Genomic DNA, 26,171 nt, shown 5'->3' on the forward strand with positions numbered 1-26,171 from the left:
CCTGGGCAAGCCCCATCACGGCGGCTGCGGAACTGTTGGCACGCACCTCCCCTCCCATGGGGATATTTGCGACTCCGGTGGCACATCCTGAGGCGCTACACGCTCCGTGTGTCCCCCTGTGGCCGCTGCGTCGCTGGGACCGCCCCCCCCCATTGCTGCCCGGTCACTCCCATCGTCCAGGGATTGAGTGAGTGAGGCGCGGGGTTGGTCACTGGGCCTCTGGCACTCGGGAGGCGAACCGTGGGACAGGCGGGAGGCTGCCGTGCACGACCGCCCCGTGGATAGCCGGCCCTGTCGGGGGTCTGGGGTGCGGAGCGAGGCCTTCTCCCCTCACGTTTGGGCGCCGACTTACCCCCACGGCTCCCGGAGGGGTGACGGGGTGCGGCCTGCGGCGACTTCCTGGACCCCGCGGCGGCAGGAGTCCAGAGTCCGCAGGTATACTACGCGGCTTGGGAGAGAGAAGGCCATCAAACAACGTGCAGTGACCACGATACAGCAGATACCCGGACGAACCAGCGAGGGCCGCCGGGATGGGGAAATCGGATGGGCGACAACAAAGGCTCCACTTTGAAGCTAAGAAAGGGGGCACCCGTTCGGCGGCGGAAGAGCCCCCCGAGCAGGGACAGGAGCTGCCGACCGGCCAGGCAGCGAGTCCAGACTACAAAGTCAAGGAGATGCTGAAAATGCTGCAGCAGAGTATAAATAGGCTATCGGGGAAAATGGACGCGATGCATAACAGGCTTGACTTTCTCGTCTTAAAGGTCGACAAACATGATGAACAGCTGAAAGAAGTTGAGCAGCACATTTCTGATAACGAGGACCGCACAGGTACTATGGGAAAACAACTAACGCAGATGGACCGCCTCCTGAAAGTAATAGCGGCAAAGAATGAGGACTTGGAGGACCGTAGCCGCCGGAACAACATACGCCTTACCGGGATTCCTGAGAGTGCCAATACTGGTCGGATGGAAGACTATGTGGAGAGACTCCTCATAACGACGTTTGGCGCAGAGGCCTTCTCGTCCCATCTGATTGTGGAGAGGGCCCATAGATCGCTTGGCCCTAAGCCGCCACCGCCGGGCGGGCCGCCTCGGCCTATTGTGGCACGCATACTCAATTATAGAGACCGGGACGTTGCTTTGAGGAAGGCGAGGGAGCAGCAAAATTTGCAATTTGAGGGCACTGCGTTCTCCATATTCCCGGACTTCACCATGGCTGTACAGGAGGCTAGACGGAAATGTGGCACTGTCAAACAAAAACTGCGCAAAGCCAGTATTAAATACGCCCTACTGTATCCCGCGAAGTTGCGCATCAAACATCAGGGGCGCACGATCCTGTGCACGACTCCTCAACAGGCGGAGGAGTTCCTTAAGACACTGCGGCGCCGCTCGCCGAGCCATGCCGCGGATGCTGACGACTCGCGTCCCCCATCGCCTGCACCTGAAATGCGGGGAGGAGAGTGAACATATACACGCCCATGCATGAGTACCGCCTCCGCTGCCGGACTGGCAGTGACACAGAGACCGGAGGTGAGAGGGTGATGCAGGGGAGGCCCTGAGGACTAATGTCTGGACACGATTGGACTGCCACTCTGTGTTGTGTGCGGGCGGGGGTGGGCTTCGGGGAACGGGCCCTCATTATGAGGGTATGGGTGGGTCCTCTGGCGCTACCCAAATATGAATCCAATGAGCTTAGGGGAATGTGAGAGTAGTGTGTTATAGCCAGGCTCCCTCCCAACACTCCCTCTCTAGGCTCCTGCCTCGGTGGCGAGTCGTCGCCCACCACAGGGGAGGGGTGAAGGGAGGGATGACTGGGTCCACAGGCGCCCCCGCCATGGGCAGTTCCCTACAGGGTTGGAATGTTATGGTTGTACAGTTGACCCACAGGTTGCGGTCGCCGGGGAATTGGGTGGGGGGGACTATTGATGCCGGCATGGTTGGGGTGCTGTTGTGGGAGGGTAGGGGCGGAGTACATGGTTTGTTCATATGTTGGAGGGGGGGCGGGGAGGGGGGTCGGAATTAGCAACTGCTCAGACAACTATAGCTGTAGTAAAACTCGGAACACATGGTACCTTTACACGTGGGATGGGGCCGGCGCTAGGAGGTGGACCCCTGTGTGTCAACCCACGGCGCACGCACATTATGGTACACACGCGCCCCACGCGCTGGCCAAACCGAAATTACTGACCTGGAATGTTAGAGGGCTCGGGGACCCCCGAAAACGGCGTCTGATTCTGTCCTACCTCGATCGGCACAACATTAGTATAGCGCTCCTACAAGAAACACACATGGACCCTAGGGGCAACCCGACATTTGGGAGCAAATGGGCCTCTGACCGAGTATTCTCATCATATTCCACATATGCCAGGGGCACAGTGATACTCGTAAAACGTAACACTCCGTTTATATGTGCGGGAATGAAGGGAGGTAGGGATGGGAGGAGCTGTATGCTGTGGGGCACGTTGGGTACGCAGTCGGTGGTGATGGTGAGCTGCTATGGTCCCAACACAGATGACCCCGATTTTTTAAACTCACTCTGGGGACAGATCGCAGAAGTGGGAGCCACACATGTACTATGGGTTGGAGATTTTATTACGGTCAGCGACCCCCCGATGGACAGGTCCAGCGCGCTGCCGCATCACTACACCCGTAGTCAGGCGGCGATGGCCGGGCTCCTCACACATGAGGGACTACCGGACCTCTGGCGACATACTCTCCCGGCGGAGAGGGAGGGTACTTACCACTCGACGGTGCATGCGGCCTGGTCGAGGCTGGATTACTGGCTGAGTTCCAGGGGGATGTGTCACTGGGTATGCGCGGTTGACCACCTTGCACGCACGTTCTCTGATCATACCCCTGTGTGTCTTACCTTGGAGATACCAAACCTGATTGCTAGCCCTAAAAGCTGGCGTCTGGTCCCTGAGGCACTCCTTGATGAAGTTTTTAAATCTGAGCTAAAGGAGGAGATCGCGGACTTCTTAGCCCGCAACAAGGGGACGGTGGCATTAGCGGGCACGCTCTGGGAGGCCTTCAAGGTCACAATCAGGGGCACTTGTATGGCAAAGAGCTTTGGGGTCTTGAGAGACATGTGTCGGCGTCTACGCCTGCTCGAAGGTCAACTTAAAATACTGGAGGCTGATGTCTGGCGCGAGGAATCTGGTGAGGGGAGAGCTAAATTGCGTGACACGATCTCTGACTACATTTCCACGGCTGAGCCAGACGCTAGGTTTCGTGGGAAATATGCAACTGCCAGACGCTATGGAGAGGGAGGCAGGCCGGGGCGTGCACTAGCTCGCGATATTAGGCGACCGCGGTACACCAATTATGTGCTGGAAATAGAGGATGCGCATGGGGTTAGACACAGAGATGGCCTTGAGATATTGAGTGCATTCCGGTCGTTCTACGAATCGCTGTACGCATCTAAACGGGTGAACACGACTGATTTTTCGGCCTTCTTTGGGGATATCACCTTGGGGTATCTTAGTGGGCGGCAACGGGAGTTTTTAGCTGCTCCATTTACGATTGAAGAGATTCGCGAAGCAATAGCCCAGTTGGCGTCCGGGAAGGCGCCCGGGTCCGACGGTCTTCCGGTAGATTTCTACAAATTATATATAGACCAGCTCGCACCGGTGTTGCTGGAGGTGTACTCGGAGGCGCTGGAGGCGCAGATATTGCCTGCCACAATGAGGGAGGCCCTTATCATATCTTTGTTGAAAGCCCCCACATCACTGCGACTCCTATAGGACCCTCTCATTAATCAACGTGGACATCAAAATTCTAACTAAAATGATAGCGAATCGACTAAATCTCCTCATGGATAAGCTGGTGTTGCCGGACCAGGCAGGACTTATCCCTGGGAGAGCAACGTCTCATAATTTGCGTACTCTCTTCTCTATCATGCATCAGGTGGCCCCGCACCTTCCCCTGGCTGCTATTTTCTTAGACGCCACTAAGGCGTTCGATTCGCTCGAGTGGGACTATTTACATGCGGTCTTACGCAACATGGGGTTCCCGGTGGGTTTCTCCGCTTTGATTAGACTACTGTACAACGCACCAGTGGCTAAGGTACTGATAAACGGTCACACCTCTGACGCCATACCGCTCTCCCGAGGTACCAGACAGGGGTGTCCACTGTCACCCCTGTTATTTGCACTGGCTATGGAACCATTGGCGGCGCGGGTGCGGCAGTATCATCGGGACAAGGCGCTCAGTTGTCCTTTACGTCCCATCCTCATTTCGCTATACGCGGACGACGTGACTCTATATGTAAAAGACCCACAGAGTAATTTAAATCCGCTTCTGCGAGAGTTTGTGAGGTTTGGGGGGCTCTCGGGTATCCACATCAACTGGGCTAAATCCCAGATCTTCCCCCTTACCCCATCTGTGGCGCGGTCCCACACAGACTTCCCACTGGAGTGGTGTGACTCCACTGTAAAATATCTAGGGGTGCAAGTTTCTACTGAACGGGAGGAACTCATGAGAGACAACTATGGCCGGGCGTTAGAGGCACTGAAAAACACTATCACAAGGTGGATCGCCCTCCCCCTGTCCATTGCGGACAGAATATCCCTGATCAAAATGGTAATTTTACCAAAAATGCTTTACTATTTCACAAATATCCCATACCATCCGTGGAAAGTCTTTTTCGCTACCTTGCGCACTGAACTCCTGCGACTGGTGTGGGGAGGGAAGCAAGCCCGTATCAGGTGGGACGTTCTGGCTCGTCCATATGCGGCAGGAGGCCTCGACCTACCTAATTTTGAACTGTATTATCTGTGCGCCCAGGCGCACTACCTGCACTATTGGACGAGCGGCCCGCGATACACAGCGCATGTGGCTACGGAGCACTGGCTCGCTGACCCCGTACCGCTGGCTGGGGCTTTGTGGAGACACATATCTCATCGCGAACGCAGTCCCGATACTGTTGAGTGCACGGGGCGCGTCTGGGAGTGGATTGGGATGCAGACAGGGGCACATATGCTATACTCTCCGCTGCTCCCGCTGGTGTACCACCCCCGCATGCCCCTTTTGCAGGAGGGAGTGTTCATCAAAATGAAGCAACATAGGGGTCTCAATACGTGGGGGGGACTTGTATACAGATGGTAGATTTATCACGCTGCAACAGCTCTGTGCTGACCCTCCTCCCACCACAATGGACACCTTCCTATACATCAGGCTCCGGGCTGGAGTTCAGGCCATTACACCGGATTATCCGCTGGAACCGCCGACATCTCCCCAGTGACATGCAGTGCTACGGGCCGCGACGGCTTCTCACTTGGTGGCGACCCTATACCGATCAATATACACGGGGACGGAATACGCACAGTGTGCCGCGCGCAGTAGATGGGAGGAGGAGCTGGGGCATCCCTTAACTGATCAGGACTGGCTGTTCGGATGCAAACAGACAGAGCAGGTGGCTGCTAGCAGTAGGCTCCGCGTCACGCATTATAAGTTCCTCCAGCGCTACTACTATACCCCCGTGAAGCTTCATCGGTTTGGGCTTCGGGAGGACAATAGATGCAACAGATGTGGGGCTGAAGGAGCTGGCATGCTGCATCTGGCGTGGGCGTGCCCCTCTGTGCACGCCTACTGGACCTTGGTGTTTGACGCGGTAGGGAAAATGATTGCCACCCCCCTGCTGCCGACCCCACAAATGGGTATCTTGGGATGCACGGAGAGCATCCCGGCTCCTCATAGAAAATTCGGTTCTTTTTGTCTTCTCCTGGCCAAGCGTAGAGTGGCCTGCAGGTGGGGGAGAGGGCGTGCCCCCAAGTTCAAGAGCTGGCTGGAGGATCTGATACGCTGGCAGGAAGAACTCACTCACTATGCTGACCTCTTGCCGGCCGCCTCCCAACCTAGAGACATATGGGACCCTTTAAGGAGGTACCTGCTTCAAACCCCCCAGTCATCAGATGACGCCACTGCCCCCACGTCCTGAATAGGTCTCGTGCTGGGGACGCCTGTGGCCCGGCGTGGAGGAGGGATGCGGTATCCCTACCGCCGGGTCTCTGCTGCGCTTACGGACTGCTGGTGCTCCTGTGGGTTCCTCTTGATACTGTAATGTGTAATTGCCATGACTATATGTGTGACTGGTGGCGCCTATTCCTGAGCACGAGCCACGGGGCGGCTGCGGCCCTCTCCCGTCACCGAGGACCTGCGTGACTACAGGTTGACGGGGGCTACAACCCTGCATGGGAATCCTAACTGTACTCCTCTTTTTCTTTTCTGGTTGGTACACTGTAGGGCCAATGGTTGTGCTGAGCTGAATTTCATATTGTCTTAGCGTTGTTATGATTTTGTGTTCTGACGCGGCCGGCCCTGACGGGTTGTAGGCGGCTTGCTGTGTATTAACTGCAGAATGTCATACTCTATGCCCAACGTGCACTGCTGCCGGCTCCGCCGGGGTTGTAGGCGACAGACGGCTGTGTCAGAATTGTGTTTTTCAATAAAGGTTTTGGAAAAAAAAAAAAAAAAAAAAAGATTTCCTCTTTGTGGACACTCTTGTTATTGGCAGACCCTCTGCCGATGGTGTGCTCATCAACCTCTCCACGGTCGACGACAACTGAACAACCACTGATGACGAATGATCTCTTCTCCACAGACCCATCGACAAAAATTCTACCGCCGACGTAGAGGCTATCCACACTACCTCCTTCCTCATCGACGAACTCGTGGATGAGCCCAAAATTGGCCATCCAAAAGAAACAGATAACGCCATCCCTTATCTAACTGAGTAAGGTGTCCTCACTCCTACCATCCTACCTCTTTGATAATGAAGTCTCTGATAAAGACAGTCTTTATAGGGGCAGCTCAAAGCCATTCAGATCTTCATGTGAAATGTCGGGAACTCCCAAGATGAAGGGAAATACTATGAGCCAGATTATTATTCACAGGACTATCATCACCCTCAACAATATCAACAAGAAATGGTATGTGTACTGTCCCCTCTTTTGACGGACATGCAATCTATGTTGGCAGACTACAGGACACCCTTTCCTCCCGCATCTTCTCCAGTTCAGTATGCTCCAGTCTCCACAGTCGCTGCGCCTCATCAACCGCAGCCATCATAGGGTCTGCCTCCTAGTAAGCCAGTACACAGTTTTCTGCTAGTCGTACCCTTGCGTGATCTCACTTGATCTGAGGAAGAGAGAGAAGAAGGTGAGCTTGGAGATCATCACAATGAATGGTATGACTATGTCATGCCTATAGCAGCATTTCCATCACCACCAAAAGTTGACTTACCTCCGAAGGATATAGGGGCTTCCACAACCTCTTCGAAAGGGCGGCAAACTGTTTGGAACTGCTGATGCCTGCCACGCAACAAGACTGTTTCCTTTATGACTTTAACTAACCCTTTCGCAAAACAGTCAATGCCATACCCATCATTGGTTACGTGTGGAGTCAGGGCCTAAAGATCATGCACAACCCAGCAACAGTATCGGCCATATTGCCCAAGCTGGACAAAAAGTATAAAGCCCAGGAGGATGTGCCAGCTTGCCTCACGAGCCAACCTAAACCAGACTCAGTCATCTCACAGGTGGCACAATGAAATAAAGGAATCTTTCCACACACTTTTCAGTGCCTCAGACAAAGATGGCAGGCTCTGGATAACATCAGCAAAAGGTTTTCAGCCATGAAGCCCTCACTGTGAGGGCTACAAATTACCTGCCACTCCCCGGCCACTATGACCAACAATTGTGGTCCAATATGGCCCCATATCCGGACCAACTTCCTGATTACAGAGAGGAAGCAAAGTATTGCTGGAAGGTCAACAATCCTCTGAGGAGATCATAGACTGTGCTATGGACATTGCCTCCACCGGGTTCAGGCAGCTTGCTGGCATAGCTGTCCTATGCCATCAAGAATGTCTCACGGTGCCCAACTTCAGACCGGAAGTCCAGACAAAGATACTAGATTTGTCTTATGACAGAGATGCTTTGTTTGTAAGGCACATTGTTCAAGCACTCCAAACAAGCAAAATAGACACTGACACTGCCAAATCACTAGGAACTTTGCAGTACAGAACGGTGCCTTTTTTGTGGAGTTCAAGGAAGAGTCCAGCCTTCCTTTCGTGAAGGATTTCAACAATACTGTTACCCATCATATTCCTCCAATACTCAGCAATTCCGCTCCCAATATCATCAGCGACAACAACTGTCAGCTGCATCACTGCCCACCTCTCAGAGGAAAGTCCGCCCGTCACGCCGAATAAACAAATCGCAGACAATGACTTCAGCCAGGTGCAATCCACTACCCCCTCTCTTCCACCCAGGGTACCAGCAAGAATCTCCAGTTACCTACACCTTTAGAAACAGATCACAATGGGTCCTAAATGTAGTTCAATTCGGACACCTTTTGGAATTCATACATATACCTCCCTCAACACCACCTCAACCATGCATCTAAAAGCATTTGCGCCACCTCAAATGGGAGGTAAAAACCATGTTGCAAAAGCAAGTGAAAGAGAGTCATTCTCAGAGAGGAAAATGTTCCTACTCCTGTTATCTTCTTAATCCACAAGAAGTCAAGGCTGTGGAGACCAATCCTTGACTTGAGGGACCTCAACAAATATCCCAAAAAACAATCATTTTGCATGGTTACACTTCAAGGCATATTACAGCTGCTCAACAAAGGAGAATACATGGCATTCCTGGACCTCCAAGACACTTATTTTCATGTACCTATCCATCCCAAACACAGAAAGATCGTCAGGTTCACAGTAGCCAACAGCCACTTTAATTTCTGGGTGTTACCTTTTGGTCTCAAGTATGCTCCCCGCATTTTTACCCCATCGCAGCTTACCTCAGTTAACAGCAACATCAGGTTTTCCCATATCTCGATGACTCGGTGAAAGCTCACAACAACCAATTGGCAAAGGCATCCACCAGAGCGTGCATACACCTCTTCAATGAGCTATGGCTCACTCTCAATCCGGACAAGTCAATACTCCAGCCAGTGCGGCAGATAACTTACTTAAGAGCCATACTAGACACAAACCTCACCATGGCATACCCTACCGTCGATAGGCAACAAAAGATGATAACTTTGGCAAGCCAAGTGCAAATAAGGTCACTTTCAGTGTGCCTCTACAATTCTATTTTAGGGATGATATCTTCTTGCAATCATCTATTCCTGTACTTCCGCATCCGCATGCGTCCTCTTCAGGAAGCACTGGACGCCCAATGGATGCAGGCGTCAGGGACTTTCAAAGACATCATTCAAGTCACTATGCTCATGATCAAGTCGCTCAACTGGTGAACTTGATCTATAAATCTTTTGACAGACCTCCCATTTTTACCTCAGCCATCTCCTCTAATAATTACAATGGATGCATTCCTGGACATGTGTGGAGCTTACCTCCAGGACCACCTTCAGGTCGGCAGCAAATGGTCTCCTTCACATCCGACCACCACATCAGTCTTCTTGAGTTAGGGGGGTATACCTTGCCCCTAAGGCCTTCCTCAACATTCCTCATTGGTCGTGAAAACAGACTAGACGACAACAATGCAGTACATAAACAAACAGGGGGGCACCCGATCTTGCCTGCTGTCCCAGGAAGACAGCTGGAAATGGTGCTTCTAGCACACAGTGCACCTGACTGCACAGAATATACTAGGAAACCAAAACGCCATAGCAGACACCGTAATCAGACTCATTACATCTTGCCACAAATGGAAATACGATCAACACACACTGGATCGCATCTTTCTCGAGTGGGGCAGACCTGATCTGGATCTCTTTGTGACCCCCCCAAAAACTGCCAAATGCCACTTCTTCGCAAATTGACATCCTCATCAGGGGTCGTGGGGAATGCCTTTTCAATTGCATGACCTTTCTGCCAATTCCTTTCCTCCCAAAGCTCCACAGGAAGATGAAAGCCAAGGCCTGTTAGATCATCCTGACAGCCCCTGTATGGCCCTGTCAGCACTGGTACACAGAACTTCTGCTATCAGTGCGACCTCCCATTTGACTCAAGCCGATCCCGTCACTGCTGACAATGAATCAGAGACAAGTTCTCCATCCATCAATGAACTGTAATTCTCAGATCATTCTTTCCAAACCCTCATAAATCAGCTGAGCGAGCTGTTCACTCGCTGGATATCAAGAGGTGCTTAAAGTTTTACTTTGAAAAAACAAAGATTTGCCAACAGTGCACGAAGGGAACTTTTTCTCTAATGAAACAGAGCATATCTAATGGATATCCAGAGCCATTCTGTTCTGTCATCAACAGGCGGGCCGGCCTTTGAACTCTAAAGTACGAGCCCATTCCACAAGACCCCATATCAACTTCCATGGCATTATTTGCAGGTGTCTTGTTACCAGATATCTACAATACAGCAACCTGGAAGAGTACACATACCTTCACGCAACATTACTGCTTGGATTCAGACATCCTCAGGAATGCTGCTATGTTAATGTACTAGGGATTCCCAGTCTGACGACGGTGGAATGATTCAAGCATGTGAATATACAAAGATTTCCATGTAGGCGAACTGGAGGTACAGCTAAGTAACAAATTTCATCTGACAAATTAGCTGTAATTCCTTTCAGCCTTTTTGGTTGTATTGCTGTTCAATTTTTGTGTGGAAATTGCATGGGTAAAACACTTTTTGCGACCCCCCCACAGATGGATCAATCCAAAGCTTTACAGGAAGGAGCCGAGTTGGCTTTGCCTTTTTTCTGATGATTCGTCAAATGGTGCCATAGTTATTAGCAAACCAAAAAATACATTTACTGTGGAGACCCAGACCTAACTATATTTATAGTGTTTTTTAAAGCACGCTGTGATAAGGTACATGATCTGGGGTATTCATTGCTTATTTCTCCTGGAGGAGAACTAGGATTATCAGTATGTAACTTTTACTTCCAAAAGTTAAAATGCTGTTTTCTAAATTGTTTTATGATTCCCTTGGCAAGAAGCAAAGCTATTAGAGTGTCTCAGACCAGTACAAAGATAACCCTTGTGCAGCAGTACTGTTTTGTACTTTTTTCATTCTTTCTTCATGAAGGGTTTAAAGGTTTTGGAATGTGCCTGCTAACTGCCTAACAGGGTTACAATTTTAAATACCCTTTCCTAAATGTATTTTGCTTTACAGCTTTATCAGCCATCTTGTGGTTTTAATCTTGGCGACCCTCACTGTCGATTATTAGAAACACAATATAAAAGTTTACATGATCCACATTTGTCTGCATACTATAAACGCAAGGATATTCTACGACGACTGAGGAAAGGAGGTTACATTACCAGCAATAATAAGGTAGGCTTGAGTTCTTTTTGTAACATTTTTTATTGATGTGCAGCACAATACTTGTACAAATATTTTTATACGACATTATCTTCCTGATGCATTCTTCTTCCTGCAGATTCCTCACCTTATGACAATCAGCCGGGCACCATACTGGATCAGGAAAACTTTTTCTTGGCAATAGTTTTCTCAGGCCACTCAGTAGTGTCATGTGATTCCAGCTGAGACTCTGTTCACCCAGAATGTGATGATTCCGGCCTACGTAAGGCAGCATCGGGTGCTCTTGAGTTAATTTCTGTTTGCCTTACTGACATGGACCTGGAGCTCTTCTTCTGTTTAAACCCAAGGTGACCTCTTAAGGTCTTGGGGTTTAAAGCCCTGAAATATGTATGTGGTCCCTGTTTCCATCTCACGATTCTTCGGCCTGTGACTCCTACACTTTCATATGCCCAAAGGCCAACAGAGAGTATAAAGCCAAATTGTTCTTTGCTCTTCCTTCTAAGGGTACCTTTATATGGTCCCTCACCTCTCCTTTAGGTCAGTCTATTGAAAGAGATCTAGCCAATAAAGGATCTTCCACCAACAAGCACAACTTTTTTGGGTGCAATTCTAGTTCTCAAAAAAACGTCTGCATGTCCAGCTCTGTCTACTGACCCTTCCCAGATTGAGTCCTTTTAGCTCGCCATGCGAGTTATCTTCATGACTACCCCGCATTCATCTGGTGATCGGATAAAACTCAGAGCTACCTACAAGAACCAACCACTTGTGGTGCCTCTCACGACAGTCCAAAAATTCACTCAGATAGAATAACTCTTTTGCTTGTATTCTGATGCTCTTGGTATGTCTAAACAAGACTGTAGACACATGGAGGAGGAGGATTTTGAGGCTGACGCTCACTTCTGTCCTTAATAGACAGATCCTTAAGTTCTATCTAGAGCTCCAAAATGCTAGTGGACGGTGAAACTGAATGCCATTTAGGTCAGTGGTTCCCAAACTTTTGACTCCTGAGGACTCCCACTGAGTCAGCACTGGAAGCCAGGGACCTCAAGCACTGTGTAATATTTAAATTTCAAACATTAAAACAGTCATTCGCAAAAAATACACAAACAAGTGCACACCAAACAAATACTCGAATTACTAAAAATTTTATTAATTTATGTTGAAATAATTTGCAAAAATCAAAAACTTTTAGTGGGAAGGTTGGTGCTGCATCTCGGCAATTAACTTTTCAATGTTTGGTTTTATTTCACAGTACGAGGCTCCTGCTCCTGCCATTGCCGGACTGGAAACCCAAAGCAGCCCAGCCAAATGTCAGTCCAGTCCCCAGACAATGCACACCAAGTGCAGTGAGAGAGCCTGAAGACTACAAAGGGGGTTTTGGGAGGGGTTGTCTCCACCCAAGAAATTAGGGAAAACATTGTACATTCTACAACACAGTTGTCATCATATATTGAATTGTATGAACTTTTAAAGCATATTAAATGATGACCTTTCTGTGCCCCAGGATACAACCATCTTTGTTGGGGTGTTTTTAAAGATTCCCTCACTATCACTCTCCAACAGTGCTTCTTATCTCTCCATAGACCCTCTGTATTTCATTTGTTTCTAGCACCTCTCATACCAGTGTAGGGAGTCAGAGCACTTTGCATCACACACATACAGAGACAATAAATCATAGATGTGTAAATCAGTTTATATAAAATGTCACATAAGGTAAAGGGGACTACAAGGTGTAAGATTCACAGTAGTTAGCTTTGACTTTAATAAAAATAATTTATTTCTACCTAAATAAACCTTTTTTTAGCAACATCAGGCTATAATGAAAGTTTGGGAAAAAACATAACATACTAACTTGTACCATGCAGTTTTATGCAGCTCTTTGATGGCAGTTTATAGCTCACTGTGCTAGATTATGATTGTAATTTATGAACTGCACAGTAACAACGGAACAAGCAATTCAGCGAGTACCACTGGGATGTGGAGACATTTGATGGCTATGCACCCTCAACACCTTGCTTGGGCTGAATTAGTCCTTGCTGCAGAGCTTGATAACTCTTCAGGGACGTCCACATCTTTTCAACATGGTGACACTGCGCCTGTCAAGGTATTCACTGCTCATGCTTATCTGAACAATGCCCTTTCTCTCATACGGGATTTCCATGTATAGTCATAAGCGATGAATAGTCCCGTCCATATGCGGGGACCCTGGAGCACTTTATCAAAATATGTTCTTAAGTGAAGAATTTTGTCGTTCTTTGGTAAGGCCTTGAAAAGTCATTTAAGAATGTCATAATGCACCCTAGGAGAAGGCCACAGAGGTCAGAGTTTTTCATCTTGTAATGGCAAAAGGAGGGACTGTGAGAATATATGCTCTCAGAATATATCTTTTTTGTAATAGCATAGAAAAAGAACCTTGACAAACCCTTTTGCTATGAACAGACAGATATGAAGAAGTGCCTGTCCATGTAGCCTATAGGCTGCTCTTATAAGTGTAGAGAAAGAAAACTGTGCCTTTAAGACAGCTTAGGATCTCTATGTGCCATGCCTTCCTGCACCCATACACAGGTCCCCTTGCCACCCAGTCGACTGCTGTGTCCCAGCCCTGCAGTATCTCTACACCCACTCCAGAGCCGATTATAATCAAATTATGAGATCTGCCGCCATATTGTATAAGAAAGCATGTAACGGTGAAGAATGCTACATTGTAAAGTGATTGTTGGTCTTACTGCTCTATAATAAACCTGATGATGTTTTGTACCAATTCTCAATAAAAAGAGTTTAAAAAAAACATTAAAACATTTTTTATGAGAGCTTCCACTGCTCTTCTGGTGCGTAAGTTCGCTGAGGGCAGACCAGGGCGCCAGCCAGCGCAACGGGGGGGAAAGGGATGCTGCATCCAGGTAAGGGGTAGCCGCTGCCAAAGGATCATGTATAAGGGCGATCGGCCAGGCCCCCTGCGGTCACACAGGAAACCAAGGATGGCCCGTGGGCTCCCACCTGTCGTGTCCCAAGGGATTAGCGCCAGTCGCCCTCACCTAACTGTTGTGCACTGCCACTGCCAGCCGGCCTCCGTTTTTCCTCGGCGCCGCTCCGTTCCCGGAGTCACGTCTCTTAGCAGCCCTCCATGCAGGCCCGCAACACCTGACCCGCGGGCTCCACCATCCGCGAGACCTGCGGCATGCTGACAACACTCCACACCGGCAACAGCAGCAGCACCCGTCCAGTCGCTCAGGCCATATGTCCTGCTCAGGTTCCGCCTCTGGCCTCAGGCCTCAGGCTGATTCCCCTCGCTCTGCTACAACCCCGGGTGGTGCCGATCCAGGCCCAATCTAGGCCCCTGGCCACGCTCATCGCTCCCCTCGGGCCCAGTTCATTCCACCAACTCTTTACACCTTCACACTCATTGGGTCGCATATAGGAGGTATCGGGATGATGATCACCAGTCTCGTGTGCAAGGACAGCTGCATTTCAAGCCCATGTGGGCTCGGATTCGATGGGATGCCGAAGGAGCTTCAGATCCGCGCGCCATTACTGCCGGCGACTTGACCACGCCACCCCATTTCCATGACACCCCTATTTTTCACAGCAAACAGTAATGGCTGCCATTTAATTTCAGTCCAACAGCCAGTCTATTGTAGCGCTCGCAGGAAAAACCGGCCTCTCCATCAATCACAGGGCTCCATGATTGATTTCAGGCTTTTGCAGTACTTGTGCAAACTCTTAATATCTCAAAAACTACTTAACAGATTTACACCAAATCACAAGAAGCACAATCTGAGAACTAAGACCTAGCTTCCTTTCAAACTTTGTATAGTTCCATTCAGCTGTTTTTGCTAAAACTTCAGTTAAAGAAGTATATGGAAATTCATGGGGATTTTGTGTTGCGGAACCCCCCCTTCTTTCTCAGCCCCTGCTTGATAGATCACCTCAACAATTTCCATGAAGGAACTGAGGTGGATAAACTTTGTTTCTGGAAAATTTAGTGGAGATGCGTCAAATGGGGCAAAAGTTATCAGTAAACCAAAAAACGCTACATTTTTAGAATGTTTGACCGATAAAAACCCATCTCTAGGGTATCTTGCAGCACATATAGCACATCCTACTTTTTAAAAAAAATTCTATTTATTGAAGTTTCACAGCACAATATGCATATGCTGCCGCGTTAAGCGGTGTAGCTAACACAATAATAACCAAACCACATCAGAGGTACAGTTTGTGATCAAATGTTACAATACATACAAAGTACGGTCTCATTCCCAATAGTGCATTCCCCTCAATCCAGGTGATGTAAGAACCCAAAATTACAGATAGCCGATCAGTTCACACAGTATCCTTATCAGTCCTTAGCAATAAGTAGTCTCTTAATGGTGCCCAAATGTCCTTGGGTTTGGATGTCCCAGGCAGTTCCTCAGCATACAACTCCAGCTGTTCACGGCAGTACACTAGGTCCTTAACCCCTTCCATGCTGCGCAGATTCCGCCGCTGTGCTGACGGAATCTTGCGCGGGTGTGGTCATGACGGAACGGTTCCGTCATGAGCACAGCTCAACCGTGGCTCATGACGGAACCGTTCCGTCATGAGCACCGAAGGGGTTAAGCCATACATCAATTTTCGGAGCGAGTTTACTTTCCCAAGTGAACATGATCCGCCTTTTGGCGAGCAAGAGGACCACCTTAACAAACCTGCCCAGGATGCCCTTCAGCTGCGGGACATAGCCAAGGAGGCACTCCAAGGGCGTGCATTGTAGAGCGATTCCTGTCATAGAGTGTATACGTGCAGTCACCCCTTCCCAGTATGTATGCACTAGTTCACACTGCCATGCAGGATGGAGAAAATCAGTCTTAGGTAGTCCACAGCGCTTATCAATGATTAGAGTCTCTGAGGCCCATTTTATACAATTTAACCGGGCATGGTACATTTGATGAATACATTTAAAATGAATGATTGCCGTTAGGTGTAAGGCGACCTGTTAATGTGCAAATCTGTTCTCACTCTTTCGGGAGAATCGGGGGATTTCATATAGCATTCAGCGATCCAGACCGTTATCTGGCTTATGTATCGCCTCTTCTTGTACCGCCTTATATAATTTGGTAATTGGTTTTTTCCTGGTTGGGGCAACTAACAGCAATTGAAGTGATTGTAGTGTGGCGGGTTCAGCAGGGAAGGCAGGGTAGTGATCCCTGAGCGCACATCTTAGGCGATAACAAGAGAATTGGAAGAGTGGATTAGGATTCTGAATGTAAGCCATGTCGTTCCCCGTGACATAAGTACCTTCAGGAAAAAGGTTGCTCATATGAGTGATGCCCGCCTCTTTTAGAGCTTTAATGGGCCAATGTTCTTTAGTAACAGTCAATGCCGCATGTCCAGCTAGGGGTAGGGCGGGTGCATATAGCGTGAGCTTATGCGATCGTTTCCCAATCGCCTACCAGGCTGCAATAGTAGTGTTGATGGTGTTGATCTCAGAACATGGCATACGTCTATGAGTGTGTGTGAGGACGCTCGCAAGTGGAACAGGGTGTGCATTCCCGCTTTCAACATCAACGTGCGGTATGAAGTTGTGTGTTCGGTACCAGTAGTAAGCGTATTGGGCCTGCGTGTACAAATAGTACACATAGAAGTCTGGAGCAGCGAATCCCCCTCATACGTAAGCGTTAGTGTATACCAGCTGATTCTGGGCTGTTTGACACCCCATACTAATCTCAAGAGTTGAGTTTTCACTGTTCTGAAAAAATGTTTAGTGAGTTTGACTGGGATATTACTAAAAAGATATAGAAATCTCGGAAGGATGACCATTTTAATTATTGCTATACGGTCTGCCAGTGACAACGGTATATGAGACCACTTGTCCACTTGTTGCACTAAATTGCTATAGGCCGAGCCATAATTCTCTTTGAGCACAGTATCGGGGTCACGGTGTACCCAGACACCCAGATATTTAACTGGGTCCTCGGTCCACACCAACGGGTTTTCCAGCTGAGGCGGAGTCGTGACTAACGTCAGCGGGATAAGGACCGATTTCTCCCAGTTGATCTTTAGTCCGGAGAAGAGGCCAAACTTAATATATTCGCGGATGACTGGGGATAGATGCTGTTGTGGATCACGGATAAAAAGGACCATGTCATCCGCATACATGGAATTTCCAACTGGCCGATGGTTAAAATTAAGAGCAGCATCTCTGTGACATTGGCGGATTTTACAGGCCAACGGTTCTAAAAGGAGGGCAAAAGAAGAGGGGACAGGGGACATCCTTGTCTGGTGCCTCTTTCGATTTTAAATGGTTCCGAGGTGTGTCCACCCACCCGCACTCTTGCCGACACGTCCGTGTATAAAACCTGTATCCATTTCGTCAAGATAGGATGGAAGCCCATGCTATGTAATATATGCAACATGTACCTCCATTCTATGGAGTCAAATGCTTTGGCCGCGTCGAGCATGACCGCCACTGCTGATAGGTCCGGATTGAGAACGTGGAACATAGCAAAAATAGTGCATAAATTATGGGAAGTGGAACGCTCTGGGATAAACCCAGACTGGTCCGGGAGGACAAGAAGAGGCATCATAGGTTGGAGTTTTGTGGCCACCACCTTCGCTAATATTTTTGAATCCAGATGACGTGGGCGATTTATCTTTTTTGAGAAGGGTAATAATTAGGTCTTGTCTTAGAGAGGGGGTAAGTATCCCGGACTCATGAGCTTCCGCATATACTTCTATTAGATGGGTATAAGGAGATCCATATATGTTTTATAGAATTGTGTCGTTATACGATCTGGCCCAGGGGCTTTGTTATTAGGGAGAGAGAGAATAGCTTCACTCAGATCAGTTTCGTCTATGGGTTGACTGAGATACTCCCTATGGGCATCCGACAGCCATGTGCAAGCTATGTCGGAGAGATATTCGTCCAGTGCCGCGTCATCCATCCCACCCCGTGTGGTGTACATATCAGAGTAGAATAGCCTGAATTGATCTACAATGTCCTGAGGAGTAAAATGTGCCTCACCATGAGGGTCAATTATGTGGTCTATCTGACGGTGATCAGCCTGGAATCGCAGCTTAGAAGCCAAGTGCCGGCAAGGACGGCCTCCTTCACCATATGCGCGGGCCACATGGCGCTTTGATATGTATTTTGCCTCTGTTTCAGCCAGTGTGTTGTATTCTGTCAAGAGTTTGTGGACACGCTCCAGCGAATGTGCAGATGGTGTGCTAACATACTGCTTCTCCAGTTCCCCTAGGGCCTTCTCAGTTTTTGACAGCTGTCCCCTAATGTCCCATAGAATCCCCGTTGTGGTACTGGTACACACTCCCCGTATCGTTACCTTAAATGCTTCCCACAGTGTGGTCTGACTATCCACTGAGCCCACATTTAAGTCAAAATATTGTGTGATAGCCGTCCTTATGGCATCATTATAGAGAGGATCAAGTAATGCCTCAGCTCGGAATCGTCAGGTGAAAGGACAATGTGGGTTTGTGGGGATGCAGATTCTTAATCTGACAGGGTTGTGATCTGACAATGTGCGCGGCAGGATCTTGACATTTGTGACCCACCCATTAGCAGCTTCGTTCAGCAGCCAGTAGTCTAGTCGAGACCAACTATTATATGCAGGGTAACATGCGTGCCGTCTGGAACCTCCATGGTTCGCAAGCGCCAAACGTCCACCAATCCCATTTCCTCCATGGCTTCCCGAACACACTGAGCCACTTTAATAGTGCTCGCATCTGATGGGTTTGATTTATCTACTTGTGGGTTGAGGTGGGTATTCAAATCGCCTCCCCATAGGACTGCTGATTCCGGCCATGAACGCAAAACATTAAGCATGTGCAGATAGGGTGTAGGGTCGTCCACCACAGGGCTGTACATGTTAATAATGGTGACTAAGGACATACCCAACTTGCCCTGTACCATAGCCCAACGCCCTTCGACATCTACGCAGGTGTGTATGGGCGAAAATGATATACCCTTTTTGATGAGGATCAGCACTCCTCTGGAATAGCTAGAGTAGGAGGACGCTAGACGGTACTTCGCCCACCTGTGCGCTACCCTGTCTTCTGTGTGTTTACTCAAGTGTGTTTCCTGCAATAGGGCGACTTGCACACTGTGCCTATCTAAGTATGTTAACACTTGGCAGATTTTTTTGGGGGTGTTGAGACCCCGCACATTCCACGTTATGCACTCATACGTTTCACCCATCGACATTTCTAAGAATGGTCCATACCCCCTGAGTAGTGGATGGTTGATAGCCAGTGCATCCATTGGTGCGGACACAACCTGCAACGTATGTTCTGATCACCGTACCTCTGACATTAAATAGAAACAAACCATACCCCCTGCCCACTTTAGCATCCCCAATCTGCCAAAGACAAATCCCATTAACAAAAACAACCCCAACAAAAACAGAATGTCACAGAGCATTTTGTGGGGTATACCCATTGGGCGACGTAGCGGCAGAAAACCACTCCCTGGTGAAGGCGGGAGGGGGCCGCCATTATTATTGGAAACTCTCACCCCCACAAACCATCCATCTGGGCCGCAGAGTAGGAGCATGGCAAACGACATTATGAGCCCGAACAATGCCCATGATATTTAACTTAGGAGCCACTTCGAATCAGTGACATTGGGCGAAGCCCTACCCAGTGACTGAGAGGATCCCACCATGCCTGTGCTCAATGGACCTACATAACTACTTGGGCCCCTATATAGAATCAAAGTGAAGATATCATACCGCCACTATCACGTCGAGAAATATACACAGTGTAACTGCTCCCTGTGGTCACCCTACATCTCCACATAAAATGAAGCCCTGCATCATTATAACATTTCCCAACATTGTGCCTGTTGTCATAGAAAGGGCCATTAAGACCCATGAGGGCACCTGCCGTGTAATCCTCAACATCAGAAGAATCAACATCGGCGGCATCACCCACAATTGTGCAATGTTATAGACAGTGACCTAAATATATCCATATGAGCACAGCAAATCGAAGTACGGTACATCACTGTGACCCAATGACATTTACCAACACAATACCAACAGTAGTATGATAGACATGCGTGCCTCACGCTCTGGATGGTATATCAGTCATCAACATCGGAAGTGGTGATCTCAGAACTCCGCCGACGATGCAGAGATTTGGCGTAGCCCATTGCTTGTTTAGGGTTAGTGAAGATCTTAGTGTTATCATCAGTACCAATATGCTGTTGCGCTGGGTAAAGCATTGCATATGGAACCTTCTCCTTCAAGAGCAGCTTTTTGACTCCTTGGAACTCCTTTTGAGCGGCTTGTACTGTGGACCTAAAGTCAGGGTAGAACGAGACGACATTGCCCTGATAGTTGATTGTACCTTTTTGGCGAGTGATCCGTAACACAGTGTCTCTGTCTCTAAAGTTCAATAAGCGGAAGATGATCGGCCTTGGGGGGGGGGGGGGGCACCGGGCGGCGGGCGCGCCGCCAACGACTGGTGCGCTCGTTCAATGCCGAACATGTTGGAAAGGTTCTCAGCTTCGCATATATCCCAAAAAAGGGTCTCCACATAGTCCTCCAGACGCCCCACATTTGTTGATTCCGGCAGGCCTAAAATGCGTACATTATTGCGCCTCGAGCGCGCTTCAATGTCCTAATTTTTTGCCTGGATGACAGTCAGTAGCTTAGTGATGTCTGAGGTTTTGGCGGCCACCTGCTGGAGTCCATCTTCTGCGTCCGAAATTCGCTGTTCAGCCTCACCGATTCTTGCCGCATGCTTGTCTAACTTTGAAGAAAAATGGTCCACTCGACCATTGAGTGCCTCAATTTTTCCAGGCTGGCATGGATTGCAGAGAGTGACTTTTCCAGCGCCGCGAGGGTCCGGGCAGTGGAGTCCAATTCCAAGTCGGACGCCGCTGATTGCGAAGATTTACTGCCCTTGCGAAGCTCAATGGTCAGTTTGGGCTGATTTTTTCCGGCTTGCCCATTATGGCAGTAGAAGAAGTGGTCACTGCGAGGCCTGCTCCGTAGGGCTATGCTGGACAGTGATGCCCCTGCACGCTGTGCGTGGCGGTGAAAACATATGCAAGGGATAGGCTGCGGAGGCCCCAACTCACAGGGCGATGCACAGATCACCCCCGGGCACCAAGCACAGGTCGCACACCCCCGGGCCAGTGCCGCCTCGAGGGCGCAGGCAGGAGAAAGAACACAGTCCCAGGGCCCGGCGGCAAGTAGGCGCGGCAACGGGCCTGCTGGACCCAATACACTATAGTGGGGAGAAGCAGTGTGAGGAGCAACTCCGTGTAGCAGGCAAGGTCAGACTGGCGCCAAGATCCACTCCTGTGACACAGCGTCCGGGCAAGTTTGTGTGACCCTCCCACTCGCGCCTCGGCAGCAACGGGCCTCTAAGGGCAGTGTGAAAGCGCGGCGCGCCGGAGCTAAACCGTCCGCTGGGGTGCGCGCGACTTGGCCAGGTAGGACTTGGCACACAACCACTCGGTCCAGAGAATGCAGCCCCAGGCGGCCAGCAGCTATCCCCACACAGCAGAGAAAAGGGGGGTATCCAGTTGATCAAGCGCTAATGTCCCGCAACGGGGGATAAGCCTTCCCGCTGTTCAAGTCCTGGAAGCTGAGTAAATCAGGGCACAATCAGGGCACACATGGGGGGTGTCAATTAGGTCCGGGTTGATGGGCGGTGAAGCGGGCTGGTGGTCGCACCCCCACAAAGGCCTACCTCTTAAGCTGAAGCCGGCGTCTGTCGTAGCGGCGTACACCGTGCGCCCCAGCGTCCCAGCACCCAGCAGTCATTCAAATCAGCAGTGCCCGTTGCCAGCACCAGGAGCCCACCTCCGGCCGACAGCTCACCATACAGCTGGGCAGCAGTATGCGTCGCGGGTTGTGGGACTCTCCCGGCTCCGCCGGGGGCAACGCAGCACAGTCCGGGAGTTCAGGGAAGGCCGTTCTCCGCCAGCACCACAGCCACCATCATGGCCGCCGGCAAAACGTGCGGTGGGCCTCTCGCAGGTCCTCAGGGCGACTCCACCACTATGTGACACACAGCTATGGCGCTCTCGATGTCGGCAAGCACTGCAGTGTAGATTTTACCAATGGATGGCACGTCAGGAGCAGGATGATGAAAGGATTCTTTCGGTGGCCGGCAGAGGTACACTACTGTGCGGCCATTTTGCCGCGTGCCAGCCATGGCCCCCTTAGCACATCCTACTTCCTGCATGTCTAAAGGCTTGATTTACAGTTTAATGGATAGGCTACTCCTGTACAAACACAAGGGAGTACCCTATCTGACAACTCTCTGTCTGCTGTCTGTATTTAGAGTCAAATGGACCGTCAGCTCCGCGTCAATGGTGTCCCTGTTGGTCCCATCAATGAAAAGCCTACTCAGGCATCACACTGTCCGTCCTGCTTAGGGCCCACAGTCCTGATGTACTATTATTCTTTCCATTACCACCAAGACAATAATCGTGCCAGTCACAATCAGAAAAATGAAAATAATGAACCCACACAACCAGAGGAAAAAACTCCTTGTGACTGGGGACTATTGGTTATTTGTTTTTCAAAACCAAACTTCTACTTTGGTAATTTGTTTTTGAAAAACAAAACGTTTGGTGTGAGGCCAGTCAAAATAGATGCTGGGCTTCCACTAACCTTTTGGTAGATTCAGAGGAACTGCCACCACTGTGGTTCTTCTAAAGGTACAGATATCACAGGGCTGGTTGTGATCTGTAAATTTGTCTGCCACCCTGATGGACACTTGCCCAACTGCCAGGTCCTAAAACAATTCATAAATAATGAGGAAAAGTACAGCCTGATAGGCTTTAATTACGGAAGTTGAAAAAAGGTCTTTAAGATGCCAGGAGCTTATACTACCCCTGGTGCCATGTATTAGAAGTTGTGTCACAGCGTCTCTTGATTTCACAAATATATGACGTTACAACACAAACAATTACAATACATGCTTTTACATTGCAGTTTTTACAATGCAACTACCATTTCATCGCATGATTTTACAACGCATGCCATTACAACGCATTTTTCAAAACTACCATTACAATGCATTCCATTACAATGCATACCATTACAATGCATAATATTTTTAGTGCAACAGTAGGGTAAGTGTTGGATAGCGTAGGGGTAAAAATTACTATTTCCCCTCCAGTGAGTGCAACAGTAGGGAAAGTGTTGGAAAGTGCAGAGGTAAAAATTACTATTCCCACTCCAGTAAGTACAACAGTAGGGAAAGTGTTGGCTAGCTTAAGGGTAAAAAATACTATTCCCCCTCCTGTGAGTGCAACGGTAGAGAAAGTGTTGGATAGCATAGGGGTAAAAATTACTATTTCCACTCCAGTGAGTGCAACAGTAGGGAAAGTGTTGGATAGCGTAGGGGTAAAAATTACTATTCTCAACTACCCCAAAACCCATACCCACCTTAAAACATAAAATTCTCCATTACTGACCTTATAATGCATTGTGATGGCATGCGTTGTAATGGCATGCTAAGTAAAGGCCTTTGCGTTGTAAAAGATGTGTTGTAAAGGCATTGCGATGTGATGTCTGCGTTGTAATGGACGTTTCCCTGATTTCACCTGCATACATTTTTAGATTTTCAATGTCAACTTTTGCACCTGAGCTGCCTGGGAAAAGGCTGAGACTGTCACCAGCTGCAGAACCCTCTACACAGCACCTTGGGTTTCGTTGTTTTTTGTTCCGGCTGAGACACATTGCAGAGGCCACTGTAATCCTCTTAATCTACCTTGGCCTCCAAGAATGGTGTCAAAACCATGTAAATATCACCAATTATGAAAATACTGTTATCACCATGGCTTCCTGATGAAGGCTGTTAAGCCGAAACACGTGTAGTCCAAGTTCAACTAGCCATGACAAAAATGAATATTTAGCCCTAACAAACTTTAAGTATTGTTGTGATAACAGTGACCTGTTTATTCTGAAAAAAATATTGTTGACTGTACATACAAAACGTGAATTATGATTCTAATATGAACATATAGATGGAGATATTCTTCATATGAGAGATAAAAAAGAATTTCTAGAGGCTTGTTACATTCATATAATATTGAATCCTACATATTATTGATATATTAGACAACCAAAGGATGAATGTACACGTGTGACTGCAAAACACGGCTGTTTCGTTCTATTCAATACGGAAGTACTGTTTTAACGAATTTGCTTGATGTAATTATTACAATGTATTGTTATTACCCCAAAAATGTTTTTACTCTGCTTTTGGCACAAATAAATAGGGCCTGATTCACAGAACTAACTTAAGACAAAATCCTAAACTTTACTACCATTTTGGTATTCACAGAAGGCACTTACTCATTTTGGTATTCACAGAAGGCATTTACTCATTTCGGTATTCACAGAAGTTAGGAGTCCTAACTTTATGACTCCTAAATGCCTTCTGTGAATACCGAAAGTCTTAAAGTTAGGATTTATCTCAGTTTAGGAGTAGTAAAGTTAGGACTCCTAACTTTAGGATCCCTAAATGCCTTCTGTGAGTACCGAAAGTCTTAAAGTTAGGATTTTTCTCAGTTTAGGAGTAGTAAAGTTAGGATTCCTAACTTCTGTGAATACCAAAGTGAGTAAGTGCCTTCTGTGAATACCAAAATGGTAGTAAGCTTAGGATTTTGTCTTAAGTTAGTTCTGTGAATCGAGCCCATAGACTTTACTGCTTATCATGATCTGGGTTTTCATATTTACAATTTAATGCCCTCAGTTTAAATTGTTGCCTGAGGATTTTTTTATACATTTGTTATCATATTCCTGACTTAGGAACATATCCAATAACAGGGGAATCCCTATATTTACATTACCAAATCACAGTGGCATTCTCCATGTCATCATACTCCACCTCTAGTTCCATATTTTACTTTGAGAGATCAAGGTTCTCAATGTATACCTAAAAGACTCAAGTGATATAGATCATCAGCAGTGTTATATTCATGGTCTTGTTTACGTGATGGTGATCCTAGGTCATCATTCATACCAACTTTGGCTGCAGAGTTGTCAGTTTGAGTATCTCCAGTGGACAGTATTACCACTTTTCAAGATGTTTTAATAGGAGGAGTAGCAAAAGTAAGAGCATACAAAAGTGTCTGTAGTTAAGGAGACACTTCAACCAAGGTGTAGGAGGCGAACTTAGCATATGGTGCCCACTTATTTAAGTAAAGCACCTTGCAGTGATCCAGGCAACCCTTATGGGGATTTTAGTGGTTTTTAATAACTATAGAAAGCTCTCAAAGTGGTAGCTGTGGAGAGCAGCCTTCAGACTTACTCCAGAAGGAGTGTTAAGCAGCTTTTTTTACCAGATCTAATCATGTATTGTAAGTTAAACGAAAAAGAACCACATAGTGTAGTTATAAAAATATGTCTATTTATGACACCACACTCACTAACACATTGGAATATCTCCTACCTGGAGACATCAACACATTACACACAATATTTCAAATGTAAACAGGTAAGTACACAGCTGGGGTCCCAAAGAACAACCCGAGGTAAGTACCCAGGAACTCCACGGGGGCTGTGTTCAGAGTGGAAACACAGCCGCTTACTCAATGCAAGGCAATGGGATAGTCACAGTTGGCAGTTTTTAAGAAGAAGGACCCTTCCCAGTGGACCCTAAAGAAACCCATGGAAGACAGAAGGTTGGAGAGCCACCCCACCCGTGGACACCTACACCAGAGAAGACGACGTCGGAAACCGCTGTAGACCACAATGGAGGACTTCAGGAAAGATGCTGCTGGAGATGACTGTGCAAGAGTTCGGTGGAATCCAAGAGTGGATTCTTGACGTGAAGAACCTGCAAGCAGAGGGTACAGAGTGTATGCAACTCGGAGGTGACCAGGAGGCTTTGAAGAGCAAGGCCTACTGACGTTGGATGTTCAGAAGTGTTGATTGTGACCTTGTCGCTTCAGCTTTGAGGACCAGTC

General features: G+C 48.4%; 1 protein-coding gene across 2 annotated transcripts in view; it reads left to right on the plus strand.

Annotated features, from left to right (window-relative positions):
- The window catches only part of LOC146805544 (fibrous sheath-interacting protein 2-like), a 426,831-nt gene that overhangs the window by 324,121 nt on the left and 76,539 nt on the right, over positions 1-26,171 (plus strand). Inside the window, exons 3-4 of one of the 2 annotated variants that reach the window (XM_085620523.1) lie at positions 11,096-11,257; positions 12,498-12,674. In XM_085620523.1, coding sequence (XP_085476649.1) covers positions 11,096-11,257; positions 12,498-12,605 — 270 coding nt within the window. In that variant the 3' untranslated portion in view covers positions 12,606-12,674. Of the gene's footprint in view, positions 1-11,095; positions 11,258-12,497; positions 12,675-26,171 lie in introns of those variants that run through there. The other variant, XM_085620524.1, reaches the window with a different exon arrangement.

This window comes from Triturus cristatus, chromosome 8, assembly GCF_964204655.1.
Source record: "Triturus cristatus chromosome 8, aTriCri1.1, whole genome shotgun sequence".
NCBI classification, from domain to species: Eukaryota; Metazoa; Chordata; class Amphibia; order Caudata; family Salamandridae; genus Triturus; species Triturus cristatus.